Here is a 16,941-nt window from a genome sequence, read left to right on the forward strand (position 1 = left end):
CATATATACCCTTGAAAAGTTTTTTTTTTTTAAGTTGTACAAGAGTTATTTTGGACCTTTTGTATATTTTAATCCAAGTTATAACCATAGTTAATCAAGTTTGATTACCGGAATCTAACAGTAGGGGCATATCCGTAATTACCTATATTTTTCAGGGGTATATATACAATTATGTTTTTTCTAAGGGTAAATATGTAATTATAGAACTTTTGAGGGGTTTATAACCAATTCTCCCAATTAAAAATATAGGATTTGAATCTCTTCCAAACTCAAAAATTACGGTTATGTGATTTTGTCTAAATTCAATAATAATAATAATATTATTATTATTATATTTTTGAAAATACTGTGTTGAATTCATGATTTAAATATTAAGAAAGTAATGGTTTTGATAAGCAAATGCAAACAGTAGAGAAAAGCAAAAATTCCAATGGATTCAATGGAAGCAAATGAAAATCAAAGTGATAAACTTTTCCAATAAGAATATTTGTTTCAATTATCTTAGCTTTAAAATCTAGTGGAATATTTATTAAAAAATAATCTAGTGGAATATTCACTGAAAATAAATTTTACTTCATTTGTTTTATTTTATTATTATAATAATTCCACCACATGTATTGAACCCCGCGTAATGGCCAACAGCACATTAAAAAGTGAAAAAAATAATAATCATATTTTAATACTAATTCTCATTAAAAATAAAACAAACAAAGAAATCAAGACGTAAAAAGTGAAAAACATCTCCAGAGCATCAGCTACTCCATCTCTTTTCTCTGTTTTAACTATCTTTTCAAACTATAAGAATAAAAAAAAAAAAAACACATCAATTCAAAGTTATTTCAAACTAATCCTAACCCAACTTTTTTTTTAAACTATAATAAAATCAAATCAAATAAATCATATCATCAACCCATAAAATTTTATTTTTAAGAAAAAAAAAAAATCACAATCAAAAAGCCCAGAAAAGGTCAAAATACCATTACCAACAAATTACACCCACAGAATCATATCAACATTTTCAATCTTTTCCTTCATTCCATTCCCCCGCTCCAAGTTGCAACCCAACCCCTTTTTTGTTTTTTTTTGTTTTATTTCCAAAATGCTACTACCATGATCAAATATATAGTTAGTGGGGTGCGCACAGAGACAATAACAATTCATCCACGAGCTTTTATATGCCTGATATAAAAATTAAATTATAATTTTATTTTGCTTATATAAAAATTGAGTTGTAACTTATAAATCTGCTCTCACAATCAGAGAGATTTTTTGAGACTGCTGTATTTGATACATTTTAAATCCAAAAAATAAAAATACCATAAATCAAGCTTTACACAGTGAGACAATACTACTGGGTCAAAACTCTTTATTAACCGAACTAAATGTAAACCACACCCAAACCATCATTTTTAAAATAATATATATATATATATAATTAATTTAATAATTATTTTTTTTAAAAAAATGAATTATAAAATCCCTAACAGTTTCAAAATAACTTAGATAGACTATCTAACATTTGAATTTCCCAAATAAATCATCCTTTTTTAGTACACTTTATAGTAGTTTAACATGTACTTCTTACTTAATATTTATAGTTTTTATTAAACATTGCACATGTAAATCACATAAGTTTTTCACTTAATATGTTATTTTTCCCATTTAAATTTCTGCTTAAAATCTGACATTTTTATTTAAAATAATGGCTTAAAAACTAAGAGTCAATCCAAACAACATTAAACACTTTTGTATGAGAAGATTTGAAAAGTAGTTGCAAGAAAAAAAAAAAATTTTTTTAAAAAAATACTCAAAATTATAGGGTTTGTTTTTTTTTTTTTGGATAACTTAACATCACAGGACTATTTGTTGATTACTAATTTTTTTTAATTAAATAAAAAAAAATAAAAATAGTGTGAATATTGAAATTCCCATATTAGCCTTGAGCTTGAGCCCCCAAGGCTCCACGTAGTCAAAGACCTCAAGACCCGGCAGTCAAAGAAAAGGCATTATAGTTATAGGCCCAGACCCAGAATAAAAATCCTCACAAGCCTCGCGTTCATACACCGCCGAATCTCAGCATCCACAGCACAATCCCACCCAACCTCTCTTGCTTGCTCCTCCACTTCTCCTCCTCCTCCTCCTTCTTCTTCTTCTTCTTCTTCTCTCCTTCGTCTTCTAGCTATGGCCGGCGAGCCTGCATTGCCACCGCCCTCCTCGTACTGGTTCGACGCCTGTGAGGATGACGATGCGCTCTGTGGTATCGACTTCGCGGACTTGGACGCTGCTATGCTGCCTGCTATCCCTTTTGATCAGGATGAGGATGAGGATGGATTTTTAGGTGAGATCGATCGGATTCTTGAGAGTATTAACAGGGAGAGTGATGAACCACAGCAGCAGCAGCAGCAGCAGCCGCCGTCGCCTGTGATTGGTGTGGGGGAGAGTGTTTGTGAGGTGAAGGTTGATGTTTGTCGAGTTGAGAACGGTGGCGGTGTGGGGGATGGGGAGAATCGTTGCCATATGGAGGTGAAAAGGGAGCGAGAAGGAGATCAGATGGAGGAGAGGAGGTATGCGTCCGGTCGGCATGAACGGTGCCGTGAGCCCAGACGGTGGGGGCGTGAGTGGCAAGAGGGTGATCGACGGAGGTGGGATGGTGATCGGGGGCGGAAGAGAGATAGGGATGGGAGGGATGGAGAGTGGAGGGATAGGGAGAGTCGAGGGTACTGGGAAAGGGACAAGAGTGGTAAAGCAGTGTATAAACCTGGGAATTGGGAGCCTGAGTGCAATCGGGAAGTCAAGAAGGTGAAGCTGGAGAGCCCGGAGAATGGGAGGAGCCCTGAGAAGAAGCAGGAGGAAAAGAAAGAGAAGCCTGCTGAGGAGCAAGCCCGAAAATATCAACTTGACGTTCTTGATCAGGCCAAGAAGAAGAACACCATTGCTTTTCTTGAGACTGGGGCCGGGAAGACGCTTATAGCTGTGCTTTTAATCAAGAGCATTTGTGCTGAGATGCTTAAAGAGAACAAGAAAATGCTGGCCATCTTTTTAGTGCCTAAAGTCCCGCTTGTCTATCAGGTAAGACAATGATCATTTCTCTGATGAGGGATTTTGGTTCAAGTTTGGATTTTGGTCTCAGTAATTTGAACTTGGTTGTTGCAGCAAGCGGAAGTGATACGGGAGAGAACTGGATACAGAGTAGGTCATTATTGTGGGGAGATGGGTCAGGATTTCTGGGATGCCCGGAGGTGGCAGCGTGAATTCGAGTCAAAGCAGGTATAAATTCTATCTTCTTTCGGTGTATTGTCATTCTTCCCTGTCAAATGATATCTGTTATTCTCCGATGCTTGAGCCACAGCCCTTTTCTAAACACTTTTTTCAGTGAATCCTCTACAAATAATACTTGGTGTAGTAGCTGTTGATTGTAGAAACGAAATTTAGCTCACCATAAATTTACCTACAAGCATCTACCTTTGCTAACTAGGTGTGATTGGTTTGTGCGATTCTTCTTTACAAGTAGCATCTATGTCATTCATCTTCAATGCTTTCTCTTAATTGTTCTTTTTAAACAATCAGGATCTCCTCACATACAGTAATAATGAGAATTGACTGTTTCACTGTGAAGCCCAGGAAATATAACCCATGCAACCAATTTAGATGCATGGTATCAAGGTTCTGTTAGGGTTTGAGTGCAGGGAAACATCAGGTTCAAATATTTTAAGGTGCTGTACTAGGTCAGAAATTGATATTAAATTCTTGGGGTAACCTGAAAGCAGTTTGGTGTGTTGAAGAGGAACTTTTAATTCTGGGTACATATATCCAATAAAGTCATTCATGTCTTGGCATGCTATGCATGTGCCATACTGTCTTGGGCAGCAGAATTTAGTTAGAGTCATACTTCATGCCTAACCAGAAACTGGCAAGGTTACAGTAATATAACTCCTTCGGGAATTTTTTTTTTTAAACTGACAGTTGAGTGTCTAGAACAATCAGTCAATAGAAACTTCTGATGATCAGATTTCATGATTTCACCTGTTCTTTGATTTGTGTGCCTCTAAAGCTGAATGTTTTGAGTGAGTTGTTTTCACATTTTCTCTAGCTTAAAAAAATTGAGCAACTTTTGTTACAAGTTGACAACATAAGCTTCTTTTTTCTCTGAAGTTAGTGATTTCATACAGAAGGACCTGCTATTGTTGCTTGATAATTTCAACTTTCTAACATGTTGAGAAAAACTTAATTTGTTGACATTGATGGTTAAAGTCTCTGGCATAAAGAGTGTAACTTTGGAAAATTCCATGGAATTGTTTTTGATGTAACAGCACAAGTGTTGAAACTGATATTACTGACTGTATGTGTACTCCAATCTCTAGTTTGCTACATCTTATTTGTTGAAAAGCAGATGTTGAAGCATGTTGACCTTTTATTTCTTTCACACCTTAATTCTGTATGATTGTACCATTTTGCTTTAATTGAGAATGACTTACTTGAATTGCAGGTGCTTGTTATGACAGCACAAATTTTATTGAATATTCTCAGGCACAGCATAATAAAAATGGATGCCATTCATCTTCTCATTTTGGATGAATGCCACCATGCTGTGAAAAAACATCCGTATTCTTTAGTGATGTCTGAATTTTACCATACAACTCCCAAAGATAAAAGACCAGCTGTTTTCGGAATGACTGCTTCTCCTGTCAATCTTAAGGGTACATGTAGTTTCCATTTCTGGCTCTTGCTTTTTGCTGCCTAATTTTTTTTCTCCCTATTCTGATGGTATTCTTTTACGTATTCTATTATGATAAACATTTATATCATTTAGTCTATGTTTTTCCATTCTCCGCAGGAGTTTCTAGTCAAGAAGACTGTGCTATTAAAATTCGGAATCTTGAAACCAAACTTGATTCCATTGTATGTACAATAAAAGATAGAAGAGAGTTGGAGAAACATGTACCTATGCCTTTAGAAATTATTGTAGAATATGATAAAGCAGCTATGTTGTGTACCCTTCATGAACAAATTAAGCAAATGGAAACTGCAGTTGAAGAAGCTGCAAATTCTAGCTCTAGAAGAAGCAAATGGCAATTCATGGGTGCAAGAGATGCTGGATCAAAAGAAGAACTGCGCCTTGTTTATGGTGTTTCTGAAAGAACAGAAAGTGATGGTGCTGCAAATCTAATCCAGAAATTGAGGGCTATCAACTATGCTTTGGGTGAACTTGGACAGTGGTGTGCTTACAAGGTAAAAACAGTTTTTTTTTTCTTCCTAATTTCCATTGTGTCATTTTCACCACTGGCAGTGTTGTTTGACAACTGAGATTGTATTCTTCTTTACAGGTGGCGCATTCATTTTTAACTGCTTTACAGAATGATGAAAGGGCGAACTACCAGCTTGATGTGAAGTTCCAGGAATCTTACTTGAAGAAGGTTGTTGCTTTATTGCAATGCCAATTATCTGAGGGAGCTGCTGTTAGCGAAAAAGATACAGGAATGGATTTGGACATAAATAATAACCATACCATAGATGAGATTGAGGAAGGAGAGCTGCCTAACAGTCATGGTTAGTGCTTCCCTATGCCCTCTTAGAACAGATATTATCTATGTAGATATGTATATATATATTCATTTGTCAGAATTAAAATAAGACTGTCCTTTTACTGTCTACTGGCTTATAAGAGTCAATCATATGAAGGGCTAGAAAGATGTTTTGTGATGCTAGCCTCATGATTTAAAATGGCAGCATTTTAAATCATGAAACCAGCATCACCTAGATGTGCCTAGTGGTCTGTTGTATTTATGGTGAAGTTTTGTACTCACTGTTTCTGCTTTAAGATCTACCCTGGTACGGACTTTGGTCATCTGTTGCATCTTGTGTATCTCATGATGTTCCATCTGGTTCTTCCTTTCTGTGCCTGAATATTCCTCTTCCTAGAGGTCATCCTCAAATGCTTGATCATCAGTGAATTAACCAATTGTTATTGACCACTGCAAGCCTGGATTGTTGCTTTGAGCTGCAGTGTATTGATTCTATGCCTTGATGGCAGAGGATCATCTAGTTTAGTGAGAAACATATTCAATCATGTCTTTTTTGACTCGGTCTCTTGTACACTAATCTATCAGTATGCTGTCTGATGGTGATGGATGAAATGCTTTGGGTCTCTCCCTTTGTCTTGTCGGATGATTGTAGAGGCAATGATTTTCATTTAGGATGTGAGTGATGGTTAACTTCAACTTCTTGATCTAATAGGAAGGTGGATTTGTGATCATAAAAGTAATTACTTGAATGTTGTTTTTCAGCGATAAAATTACACACTTTGGTTGTAACTGGTTTCTTCCATGGCACTCATATGACTGCCTCTCTGATTGGTTGTCTTTCTTTTGATCTTTCACATGTCTTTCTTTAATAATTAATACTTTCACAGTCCATTCTTTGAATTTTTTCTGCATGTAAATTCTAGCTAGCCTCTTTAGCATCTCTGGACATTGTGTGTGCGCACTATTTAATTCTTTTATTTAGAACTGAGACCATCAAATGATCAATGGATTTCTAACTTTCTAAGTTTTAATATATGTACGCATTGACATGCTTTTCTCCAGCTGTTTCTGGTGGTGAGCATGTCGATGTAATAATTGGAGCTGCTGTGGCAGATGGAAAAGTCACCCCTAAAGTGCAGGCATTAATTAAAATACTTCTAAAGTACCAACAAACGGAAGATTTTCGTGCAATAATCTTTGTGGAGCGAGTTGTTGCTGCTTTGGTTCTTCCGAAGGTTGATTAGTTTCCAGTTTTCTTATACGTGATTAAGTGGATTTTACATTTTTAACATCCACTAATATTCTCTATTACCTGCAGGTTTTTGCTGAGCTTCCATCTCTAAGCTTCATCAAGTGTGCGAGCTTGATTGGGCACAACAATAATCAGGAAATGCGCACATGTCAAATGCAAGACACCATTGCTAAATTTCGTGATGGTCGAGTATGTTCCTCCAACTTCTCCTTAGCATATAGGTCAGGGATATTGGTTTTTGTTTGCGAAAATCAATTTATGGATCAGTGGTCTAGTGCAGTTGTTTATACTCTTTGTTTCTAATTGAAGTCATCCTTCATTGAACAATTGCTAACATTTACACTTTTGCCAAGATTTATTAGCTTATGATTGATAAAAAAGAGCAGACACATTGTTATAGTTATTCGAAAGCTGTCTATGAGGAAGTGGCCAATATTGCTTTTCAGGTTAATTTATTAGTAGCTACCAGTGTTGCTGAAGAAGGGCTTGATATTCGTCAATGCAATGTTGTCATTCGCTTTGACCTTGCTAAAACTGTCTTGGCATATATTCAATCTAGAGGCCGTGCAAGGAAGCCTGGATCTGATTACATATTGATGCTTGAGAGGTACTTATATAATATATATATATATATATATTATATTAGTGTTTTATGTTCTGTATGCTAATCATCTGAATCCTGATTAAACTGGTTTCAGAGGGAATTTGTCACATGAAACATTCTTGAGGAATGCTCGTAATAGTGAGGAGACACTGAGAAAAGAAGCTATTGAGAGGACTGATCTGAGTCATCTGAAGGGTACTTCAAAGTTAACTCTAACTGAGGCTTTACCCTCTTCAGTTTACCAGGTGCAGTCAACTGGTGCAATTGTGAGCTTGAATTCTGCGGTGGGGCTGATCCATTTTTACTGTTCCCAGTTACCAAGTGACAGGTGCCAGCTTGTTTTTGTATGTTCTATCTGTAACTACTAGCAATAAAACTGAATTTGACATGAATTGCTCATTTAGGTACTCAATACTCCGTCCCGAGTTTATCATGGAACGACATGAGAGACCTGCAGTTTCTACCGAGTATTCATGCAAGCTTCAGCTCCCATGTAATGCTCCATTTGAAAAGCTTGAGGGTCCTGTTTGCAGTTCTATGCGCCTCGCACAGCAGGCATGGCATTTTATATTTTATTTTTACTATTCATTTATTTATTTTTTCTTTTAGCATGTAGAATTGACTTTGTATGCTGCATAGGATAGACTGAAATCAGCTTATATGATATTTGACTTGTAGGCTGTATGCTTGGCTGCTTGCAAGAAACTGCATGAGATGGGAGCATTTACTGACATGCTTTTGCCAGATAAAGGAAATAGGGAGGAAGGTGATAAAATTGAACAGAAGGATGGTGGAGACCCTCTCCCTGGAACAGCACGGCATAGAGAGTTCTACCCTGAAGGTGTTGGAGAAATTCTTCGGGTGAGTTTCTTCTAACTTGTGTGAAATTTTTTTTGCTTCAATATCCGTATTGCCATGGGGTTGAATGTGCTGCATGGTTTTATGTCTCTCACCACTACAGCTCTATATGATTGCTGGATCAAATAATCTAACTGCTATAACTGCATACGGTTGACTTTTTCCTTCTGATCGCTGCATGTGTATGTGTTATTTTGCTTGTAATGATAGAATTCACCTCTACTATGACTAATAGGTAAGACATGCGACAGACCTCACTAGTTAAAATCGAGCCATGATACTTGCAAATAAATTGTGCTTGCCAAAATTGCCAGCAACTTAGGTTGTTGCTGCTGTTGAAGAACTTCTATCTTTATGTCTTGGACAAAGGCCCTCTGATGTTCAGTGTGTCTGGTGTATGATCATTAATATACCCTAGTTAGTGAGGTGGATGGAACCATGTTTGACAAGGAGTTGTTTTCTCTTGAACTGATTTAATTAAAAAATTGTAAAAATTTTATGAAGGCTGTTACTTATCTAATGCACTTCATCTAGAGGATAGAAAAAGCTTTGTCATTTGTGATTCCTTAGTTGGATTCAAGAATTAAATACACATATGCAACAAATTGATTGCAGCTTACATGTGATGGTTGTTCAGTTTTCACCTCTGGCGGATTGTCTGCGATGATTGGTAGTCTTTTCTTATCTCTAGCTTACGTATGGTTGTACATGTAGATGGTGTTAACTAAAAGCTTCCTTCTTCACTCAATACTGAATTTGTTTTGTCAGCTCAACTCAGGGACAGCTGCTCTTGCCATAGTCATGGAAATTTTTTTCAGGACTGAAATGCTTTCAAGACTTCATGATCTAGCTTTATGTGAATGACCTTAAAATCCTCAGTGATAACTTCCCAATGACCAGTTAAAGACTGGTAGAGCTACTAGATGTTGTCACTTGTCATAGGCCTTTTTACTATTTTTTTTGCCCTATTCATGATGCTGGAACTCCACTGCTGCCTGGTTAACCTGTCATAGCCTGTTGAATCTCTCAGATCCTCTGCTTATGCAACATAATCTTTCCTACAATATGCTTCTGAAATTTCCAATACTAGGAACTTTTAAGTTCATGATGATTTTATATAAAGTTAATGTGCTTTAGCAAGATGCACATTTGCATTGTACCAAATCTTGTTGTCGTGGTACTTTAGTTTTTTGCTATTTTCTTCACTTATATGAATGCTTTGACATCATTTTAGGGGGATTGGATTTTATGTGGCAGAGATGACTGTCACAGCTCCAAGATATTTCAATTGTACATGTATTCTGTTAAATGTGCTAACTCTGGAGTTTCTAAAGATCCATTCCTTACACAAGTTTCAGAATTTGCTGTGCTTTTTGGCAATGAACTGGATGCAGAGGTATGATTTTTAATATAACATTCAATCCAAGACATTCTAGATTTTATGGTCTACATAATCACTGTAATGCTATCTTTCTAGGTATTATCGATTTCGATGGATCTCTTTGTAGCTAGAACAATGATAACAAAGGCATCTCTTGTTTTCCGAGGGCCCATAAGTATCACTGAAACTCAGGTAAGTAGAAAGATGCTGAACTATTTCCGATTAGGTAAAAGCTGTAGATGATATGCTTTGTGCTTATTCTCAAAGCTTCAACTTTGTTTTTGCAGCTGGTTTCACTGAAGAGCTTTCATGTTAGACTTATGAGCATTGTGCTTGATGTTGATGTAGATCCCATGACTACTCCATGGGATCCTTCAAAAGCATATCTTTTTGTCCCTGTGGTTGGTGGGAAGTGCCTTGATGCTTTAAAAGAGATCGACTGGGGCCTTATTGAAAACATAATAGAGACTGATGCGTGGAGCAATCCCCTTCAGAGGGCTCGCCCAGATGTCTACCTTGGTACCAATGAACGGACCCTTGGTGGAGATAGAAGGGAGTATGGGTTTGGAAAGCTGCGTCATGGCTTAGCAACTGGGCCAAAAGTTCATCCAACGTATGGCATCAGAGGAGCTGTGGCGCAGTTTGATATAGTGAAAGCGTCTGGATTGGTTCCTAAGCGAGACGCTATGGAATGCCTTGATGTGGATTGGACTCGAGGCATATTGATGGCGGCAGATTCTTGTATTGATGTGAAGGATCTAATTGGGAGGGTTGTAACAGCTGTGCACTCAGGAAAGAGGTTTTATGTGGATTCTGTGCGCTATGAAATGAATGCAGAGAACTCATTCCCTCGAAAGGAGGGATATCTAGGACCTTTGGAGTACAGTTCCTATGCTGATTACTACAGGCAAAAGTAAGCAATAGTGATACTTTTTATGGTTTGACAGATTTATGTTGATGGTATTCTGTTTTTCTGATGTCGTGTGCTTGTTATCTAATCATATAAACTACTATAAGTGGACATCAATGATTATAAAGTTGTTTTACTTCATGAAACTGATTACATGTCTTTCTAACAAGCTGTTACTACTATTTGAAATATATGTGCTTCATGTATCAACTTCCTCATATTTCCTGATGGTGAAATAACTTCTTGTTTCTGGGGGAGATTGTGAAGCCTTCTCTTTTATTCTGCAGAATTGATTAAGGTGAATCTATTTATGTCATTATTCCACCATGTTGCAGGTATGGAGTTGAGTTGATTTATAAGAAACAGCCTCTTATACGTGGACGAGGTGTCTCATATTGCAAGAATCTCCTTTCCCCTAGATTTGAACATTCTGAAGGTTTGATATTAGTGTGATTTGATGTTTATGTTCACATTTTATTTTACGACTTTTTGAATTTCTAGATACTCAAATTAATTATTTGTGTTCCAGCAGCAGAAGGAGAATTTGATGGGAACTTAGACAAAACCTACTATGTTTTCTTACCTCCTGAGCTGTGTCTTGTCCATCCACTCCCTGGGGCCCTTGTTCGAGGTGCTCAGAGGTTGCCTTCAATAATGAGGCGAGTGGAGAGTATGCTTCTTGCTGTTCAGCTTAAGGATATGATCAATTATCCTGTTCCAGCTGCCAAGGTATGCTATATCTACTTACTGCTGCTGTTGTTCCAAGTTTTTGATATATTGTCACAAGCTCGTCATATTAGTAAGTTTTATTTCAGATCTTGGAAGCCTTGACTGCCGCCTCATGTCAGGAGACTTTCTGCTATGAAAGAGCAGAGCTTCTGGGTGATGCATATCTGAAGTGGGTTGTTAGTAGATATCTTTTTCTTAAATACCCACAGAAACATGAGGGCCAGCTTACTCGAATGCGGCAACAGATGGTGAGCAACATGGTATTATACCAGTATGCTCTTAATAAAGAACTTCAGTCCTACATCCAAGCAGACAGATTTTCCCCATCCAGATGGGCTGCACCTGGTGTGCTTCCTGTTTTTGATGAAGATAGTAAAGAATCAGAGGCAACCTTATTTAGTAATGAGGAATCCGCTGCTGTTGCCATTGAGCCACAAAATGATTTTTATGATGATTGTGTAGAAAATGCAAGGGAAGATGGGGAGCTGGAAGGTGATTCTAGTTGCTACAGAGTTCTTTCTAGCAAAACTTTGGCTGATGTTGTTGAAGCTTTGATTGGGGTGTATTATGTCGAAGGTGGGAAGAATGCTGCAAACCATCTAATGAACTGGATAGGGATTCAGGTGGAGTCTGACCCTCAAGAAATGGAGTATGTGAAGCCTTATAACATACCAGAAAGTGTTATGAGAAGTGTAGACTTTGACTCATTGGAAGGTGCATTAAATGTGAAGTTTAAAGACAGGGGCCTGTTATTAGAGGCGATAACCCATGCTTCGAGGCCTTCCTCTGGTGTTTCTTGTTATCAAAGGCTGGAATTTGTTGGTGATGCTGTCTTGGATCATTTAATCACGCGACATTTGTTCTTCACATACACTGATTTGCCGCCAGGGCGCCTCACTGACTTACGAGCTGCTGCTGTTAATAATGAAAACTTTGCTCGTGTTGCTGTCAAGCACAAGCTGCATTTACATCTTCGTCATGGATCAAGTGCCCTGGAAACCCAGGTTCATCTATGTCACTTTATCAGGCAGAGGATAAAAGCTTAATTTCCCACCCTGACACAAAAGAAAACAAGTATTTATGATATGTTCTTGTTGCTTTCTGCAGATTCGAGACTTTGTGAAGGATGTTCAGGATGAACTGTCAAAGCCAGGTTTTAATTCTTTTGGCCTTGGAGATTGCAAAGCTCCAAAAGTTTTGGGAGATATAGTTGAATCTATTGCCGGTGCCATTTTTCTTGACAATGGCCGTGATACTTCGGTGGTCTGGAAGGTGATTCCTGTTCTTCTTGTTATTAACATTTCACTCATTGTCTGTTGTTGCCTATTCATGAACCATCTGACTTATGCCATTGACTCAAGACTAACCTTGCATGATATCTGTCAGGTCTTCCAACCTTTGCTTCATCCCATGGTGACCCCTGACACTCTGCCGATGCATCCAGTGAGAGAACTCCAAGAGCGGTGTCAGCAGCAAGCGGAGGGCCTGGAATACAAGGCAACACGAGCTGGAAATCTGGCTACAGTCGAGGTTTTCATTGATGGTGTTCAGATTGGAATAGCTCAGAACCCGCAGAAGAAAATGGCACAAAAATTGGCAGCCAGAAATGCCCTTGTTGTTTTAAAGGAGAAGGAGAAGGAGAAGGAGGAGAAGGCATCAAAGATAGAAGCTGAAAATGGAGACAAGAAAAATGGGGTTCAGGTCTTCACCAGACAAACCCTTAACGACATATGCTTACGAAGGCAGTGGCCGATGCCTCAATACCGTTGTATCAATGAAGGAGGTCCGGCTCATGCGAAAAGGTTCGTGTACTCTGTGCGTGTGAATACAACAGTTCGAGGCTGGACCGATGAGTGCATTGGAGAACCAATGCCCAGTGTCAAGAAGGCGAAAGACTCAGCTGCTGTTCTCCTCTTAGAGCTTCTCAATCGATGTTATCCGGAAACCAAGTGATCCTAATCTTAAATCTTCATATTGTTTAGGTGAAGGTGAGCCCAACAAGTTCTGCTTCATCAATTCAATTCCTAAGTTAAATTAATTTTCTTACCATAATTTTTTCATAGGTCTGTTGTTGTAACCTATATATTTATATACACACCCAGAGAATGGGGAATTCAATCAACAGATCTTAGAATGTGTGCTCTTAGAAATTGACATACAGCCAGTTCTAGATTAACCTTCAAAAATTACCAACCAGGGTAAGAAAATTACAGAGATGTTCATGAGAATCACAACCTCATGCAAGTGTAATAAAAGAAAAGTAAAGAACAAGATAACTGATAAATGGCAAAGGACAACTCAAGCTGTAAATGTTTGTATATGAATAGAGTCCAAATTGTGTATGGATTTGGTTTGGTGAATGAAAGGACCTAATTAAAGTGGAATCTAATTCCAGGGCAAATTTCCATGTCTATTTCAAAATCCTCCTCTCATTTCTCACCTATTGTACGTGTGCAAATAAGTGACAATTATTATTATTATTTTTCTGTCTTAAATTTTTGCACAGTAAAGTTTTTTGAATTTTGTGAATTGGTACCAAATTCATATATTTTTATATTTTGAAAAATTTATCAAATTTTCAAGTTAGCTGGCGGGTAAACTATATATATATAGTTTATTTTTTTTTTATAAAAAAGTCATGTATCAAAGCACAAAGTTGGCAGCTCAAAAGACTGATCTGATTGAGAGTTATCCAATCTCTTATAAGTCTGAAGTTCATCTACACATGACCAAGTTAAATGTTGGGTTTGTCTTTTATTTTAATATATACTAGGCATTTTTTCCGGTTTCGCATCGGAGATTTTAAAATTTTGTAAAGAGTTTTGAGACAATATCATATATAAAATAATATAATTAGACACCTCCTACCATAAAAACTATTTTATACTTTGGATTTTAAAAGTCTTATAGACATTTATTATATAAATAATTAGGTGTAATTAATGTATTTCGATCATTAATATTATAATTAATATAAATAAAAATTTAAATATTATTAAAAAAAATTAATATTATTCCTTGAAACGATCTCGAGGTAAATTATACATCTATTTTAATAGTATGTATCGATAGTTTGTTTTTTATAAAAAAAATTTATGTATTAGACCGATGGGTTTGCACTCCAAAAGACTAATTTGATTAAGAGTTATCCAACTTTTTATAAATCCAAACATATGTATAAAAAGAATGATCTGATTGAGAGTTATTCAACCCTTATTAGTCTGAAATTCATCTAACACATGGCCAAGTTAGGTGTCGAACACTGTCTTTTATTTTTAATAGTTATTATATAGTTTATTTAAAAAAAATTACGTATTAGACCTCTTTATAAGTCCAAAGATCATCTAACATCTGCCCCATGCGAAACTAAATTTGGCCGTGCTCAAATTAATTAATTATAAGATTATAATAATTGGATACTGACAATGGTTTGCAATCACATAATTAGGCGCATGCAAGAAAATTCTCAACAAAATAAAAAACTGATAAACATGGATAAACCACTTGCTCTCTCACTGGGCACATAAAAAATGATTATCCACAGATTTGTGTCAGCTTATGTACAAGTCAAAGTGTCAAACTTGGCAGCCAACTTCCAATTAATCTCCCCCCCTAAAGTCCTGAAACTATACCCGGACAAATAATTAAATCTATATTTGCATGATCTAATATTCCACAATGAATTAATCTTCTAAACTTTATCATGCAAGCTCTCATAAGTCAAAGTTCACGAGCACATCTAGCTCCACATTTGTCTTCTTCCTCTTCTTGATCCTCAATCTCTTATTGGTTCATCCCATCTATTTATGTATACCAAACTTCTCATTCATTATTATTCTATATTAATAATACTCCACCACTTGGCCTAAGTGTGACCTCCACCTGCACTGATATGTCTTTCTTTTAATTTCCACATTACCAAACTATTACCCTCGTGGGACATTGTTAATATATATATATATATATATATATGCACACATACTTCATCTCTTGTTTATAATTTAAAATAACTACCAGAGTGACCTTAATTTCCATTGTCCTATCAAGCCCAATGCCCGTGCTATCCAACGTGTCCCTCATATGGTTCTTTGTAACTTAGAAAACATGTCCAAATGCCTTCAGCTTTTCATCTATAAATAGGATTTGGCCTCTGCCCAACCTTGCAAATAGTTCATAGTAGTATATAGAGAGAGCCAGAGATCAATTAGAAACTATAGAGCTAGAGATGGGGTTAAGAATAAGGTTGGTCTTGTGTGGTTTGTTTATGGTTCTCATGATGTGTTGTATTGGCATTCAGGCTGATCAACTTCAAGTGGATTTCTATCAGAAGACATGTCCTCAAGCAGAGAACATTGTGAGGGAAGAAGTGTTCAAGGCTCTGAGTAAGATTATTGAACTGGCTGCTGGCCTTGTCAGAATGCATTTCCATGATTGTTTTGTCAGGGTGAGCATATATCACTAGGATTAATTTCCCTTTCTTTATATATGTTCATGAATAAAGTTTACTAGGGATGATGTAATTTTAATTATTAATCCTACGTGCATGCATGTATGGGTCATGAACTCTAAAATGAAACTATATATATATATATATATATTTGTGCTGCAGGGATGTGATGGGTCTGTGCTCATTGACTCAACCCCTGGAAATACAGCAGAAAAGGATTCACCAATCAACAATCCTAGTCTAAGAGGCTTTGAAGTCATTGACAGTGCTAAGACAAGACTTGAAGCTCAATGCAAAGGAGTTGTTTCATGCGCTGATATCCTTGCTTTTGCAGCTAGAGACAGCCTTGCTTTTGTAATTAATTAATTAATCATGATTAATCTCTCCATCTTAATTATTCTCAATTTTTTGTTTAATTATAAGCTTTTAACTTTCCTTGATAAATTTGTTATATGTATGCATAGACTGAAATGATTATCCCATACGAAGTTCCAGCTGGAAGAAGAGATGGAAGAGTTTCATTGTCTTCAGAAACATTCGCCAACTTACCAGGCCCCAACTTTAATGTCAGCCAGCTCACTCAAAGCTTCCAAAAACAAAACCTCACTCAAAAAGACATGGTTACACTCTCTGGTACCAATATTAACCTAACTAAACTTACAAACAAAAATCATATATGATATATATATATACACATATACACTGTGTAACTATACTAATCTTTTTCACGTATGCATGCTCTGCATGCATGCAGGAGCACACACCATTGGTCGATCCCACTGCGGATCGTTCCAGAACAGGCTGTATAATTTCAACTCAACAGTGAGCCAAGATCCAAGCTTGGATGCTAACTATGCAGCAGAGCTGAAGTCACAGTGTCCACAAGGGAGCACTAACACAAGCTTGGTAGTACCAATGGATCCAACTAGTCAAAACACTGTGGATTCAAACTATTTTAAAAACATTCTCAAGAACCGTGGGCTCTTCATCTCCGACCAGACACTCATCTCCGACACAGCGACAGCTCCTCTGGTTAGGGCAAACGCTGTCTTTGGAGGAATCTGGAAGGCCAAGTTCTATGATGCCATGGTGAAGATGGGACGTATTGGTGTGCTCACTGGAACTGATGGAGAGATACGTTTGAATTGTAGGGTTATCAACTGAATTTTTTCTTTTCCTTCTTGTTGTTGCATGTTGTTGTTGTTGTTGTTGCTGTTGTTGTTTTAAAGGGTCTCCAG

At 37.0% G+C, this 16,941-nt stretch overlaps 2 protein-coding genes across 2 annotated transcripts; both read left to right on the forward strand.

The window, feature by feature from the left end:
- Nucleotides 1–2,026: 2,026 nt before the first annotated feature.
- LOC120275093 (endoribonuclease Dicer homolog 1) lies at nucleotides 2,027–13,414 on the forward strand. Its single transcript, XM_039281586.1, has 19 exons — nucleotides 2,027–3,069; nucleotides 3,154–3,267; nucleotides 4,487–4,697; nucleotides 4,835–5,229; nucleotides 5,325–5,547; nucleotides 6,585–6,757; nucleotides 6,841–6,963; nucleotides 7,221–7,381; nucleotides 7,473–7,706; nucleotides 7,783–7,933; nucleotides 8,057–8,239; nucleotides 9,471–9,632; nucleotides 9,714–9,809; nucleotides 9,905–10,530; nucleotides 10,863–10,963; nucleotides 11,057–11,256; nucleotides 11,343–12,260; nucleotides 12,364–12,528; nucleotides 12,643–13,414. Exons 1-19 carry the CDS (start codon nucleotides 2,182–2,184, stop codon nucleotides 13,207–13,209), a joined length of 5,691 nt encoding a protein of 1,896 aa, XP_039137520.1. The 5' UTR covers nucleotides 2,027–2,181; the 3' UTR covers nucleotides 13,210–13,414.
- A 2,030-nt stretch (nucleotides 13,415–15,444) lies between these two features.
- LOC120276301 (peroxidase 5-like) lies at nucleotides 15,445–16,941 on the forward strand. Its single transcript, XM_039283021.1, has 4 exons — nucleotides 15,445–15,700; nucleotides 15,866–16,057; nucleotides 16,168–16,336; nucleotides 16,458–16,941. The coding sequence occupies exons 1-4, from the start codon at nucleotides 15,482–15,484 to the stop codon at nucleotides 16,865–16,867; spliced, it is 990 nt and encodes a 329-aa protein (XP_039138955.1). The 5' UTR covers nucleotides 15,445–15,481; the 3' UTR covers nucleotides 16,868–16,941.

Source organism: Dioscorea cayenensis, chromosome 14, assembly GCF_009730915.1.
Source record: "Dioscorea cayenensis subsp. rotundata cultivar TDr96_F1 chromosome 14, TDr96_F1_v2_PseudoChromosome.rev07_lg8_w22 25.fasta, whole genome shotgun sequence".
Taxonomy (NCBI): domain Eukaryota; kingdom Viridiplantae; phylum Streptophyta; class Magnoliopsida; order Dioscoreales; family Dioscoreaceae; genus Dioscorea; species Dioscorea cayenensis.

Coding starts and splice junctions, on each gene's coding strand:
- LOC120275093 (XM_039281586.1), top strand. CDS start 2,182: ATGGCCGGCGAGCCTGCATTGCCACCGCCCTCCTCGTACTGGTTCGAC. Junction 7,707..7,782: donor TCCCAGTTACCAAGTGACAG/GTGCCAGCTTGT, acceptor TTGCTCATTTAG/GTACTCAATACTCCGTCCCG. Junction 10,964..11,056: donor TAGATTTGAACATTCTGAAG/GTTTGATATTAG, acceptor TTTGTGTTCCAG/CAGCAGAAGGAGAATTTGAT.
- LOC120276301 (XM_039283021.1), top strand. CDS start 15,482: ATGGGGTTAAGAATAAGGTTGGTCTTGTGTGGTTTGTTTATGGTTCTC. Junction 16,058..16,167: donor CTAGAGACAGCCTTGCTTTT/GTAATTAATTAA, acceptor ATGTATGCATAG/ACTGAAATGATTATCCCATA. Junction 16,337..16,457: donor AGACATGGTTACACTCTCTG/GTACCAATATTA, acceptor GCATGCATGCAG/GAGCACACACCATTGGTCGA.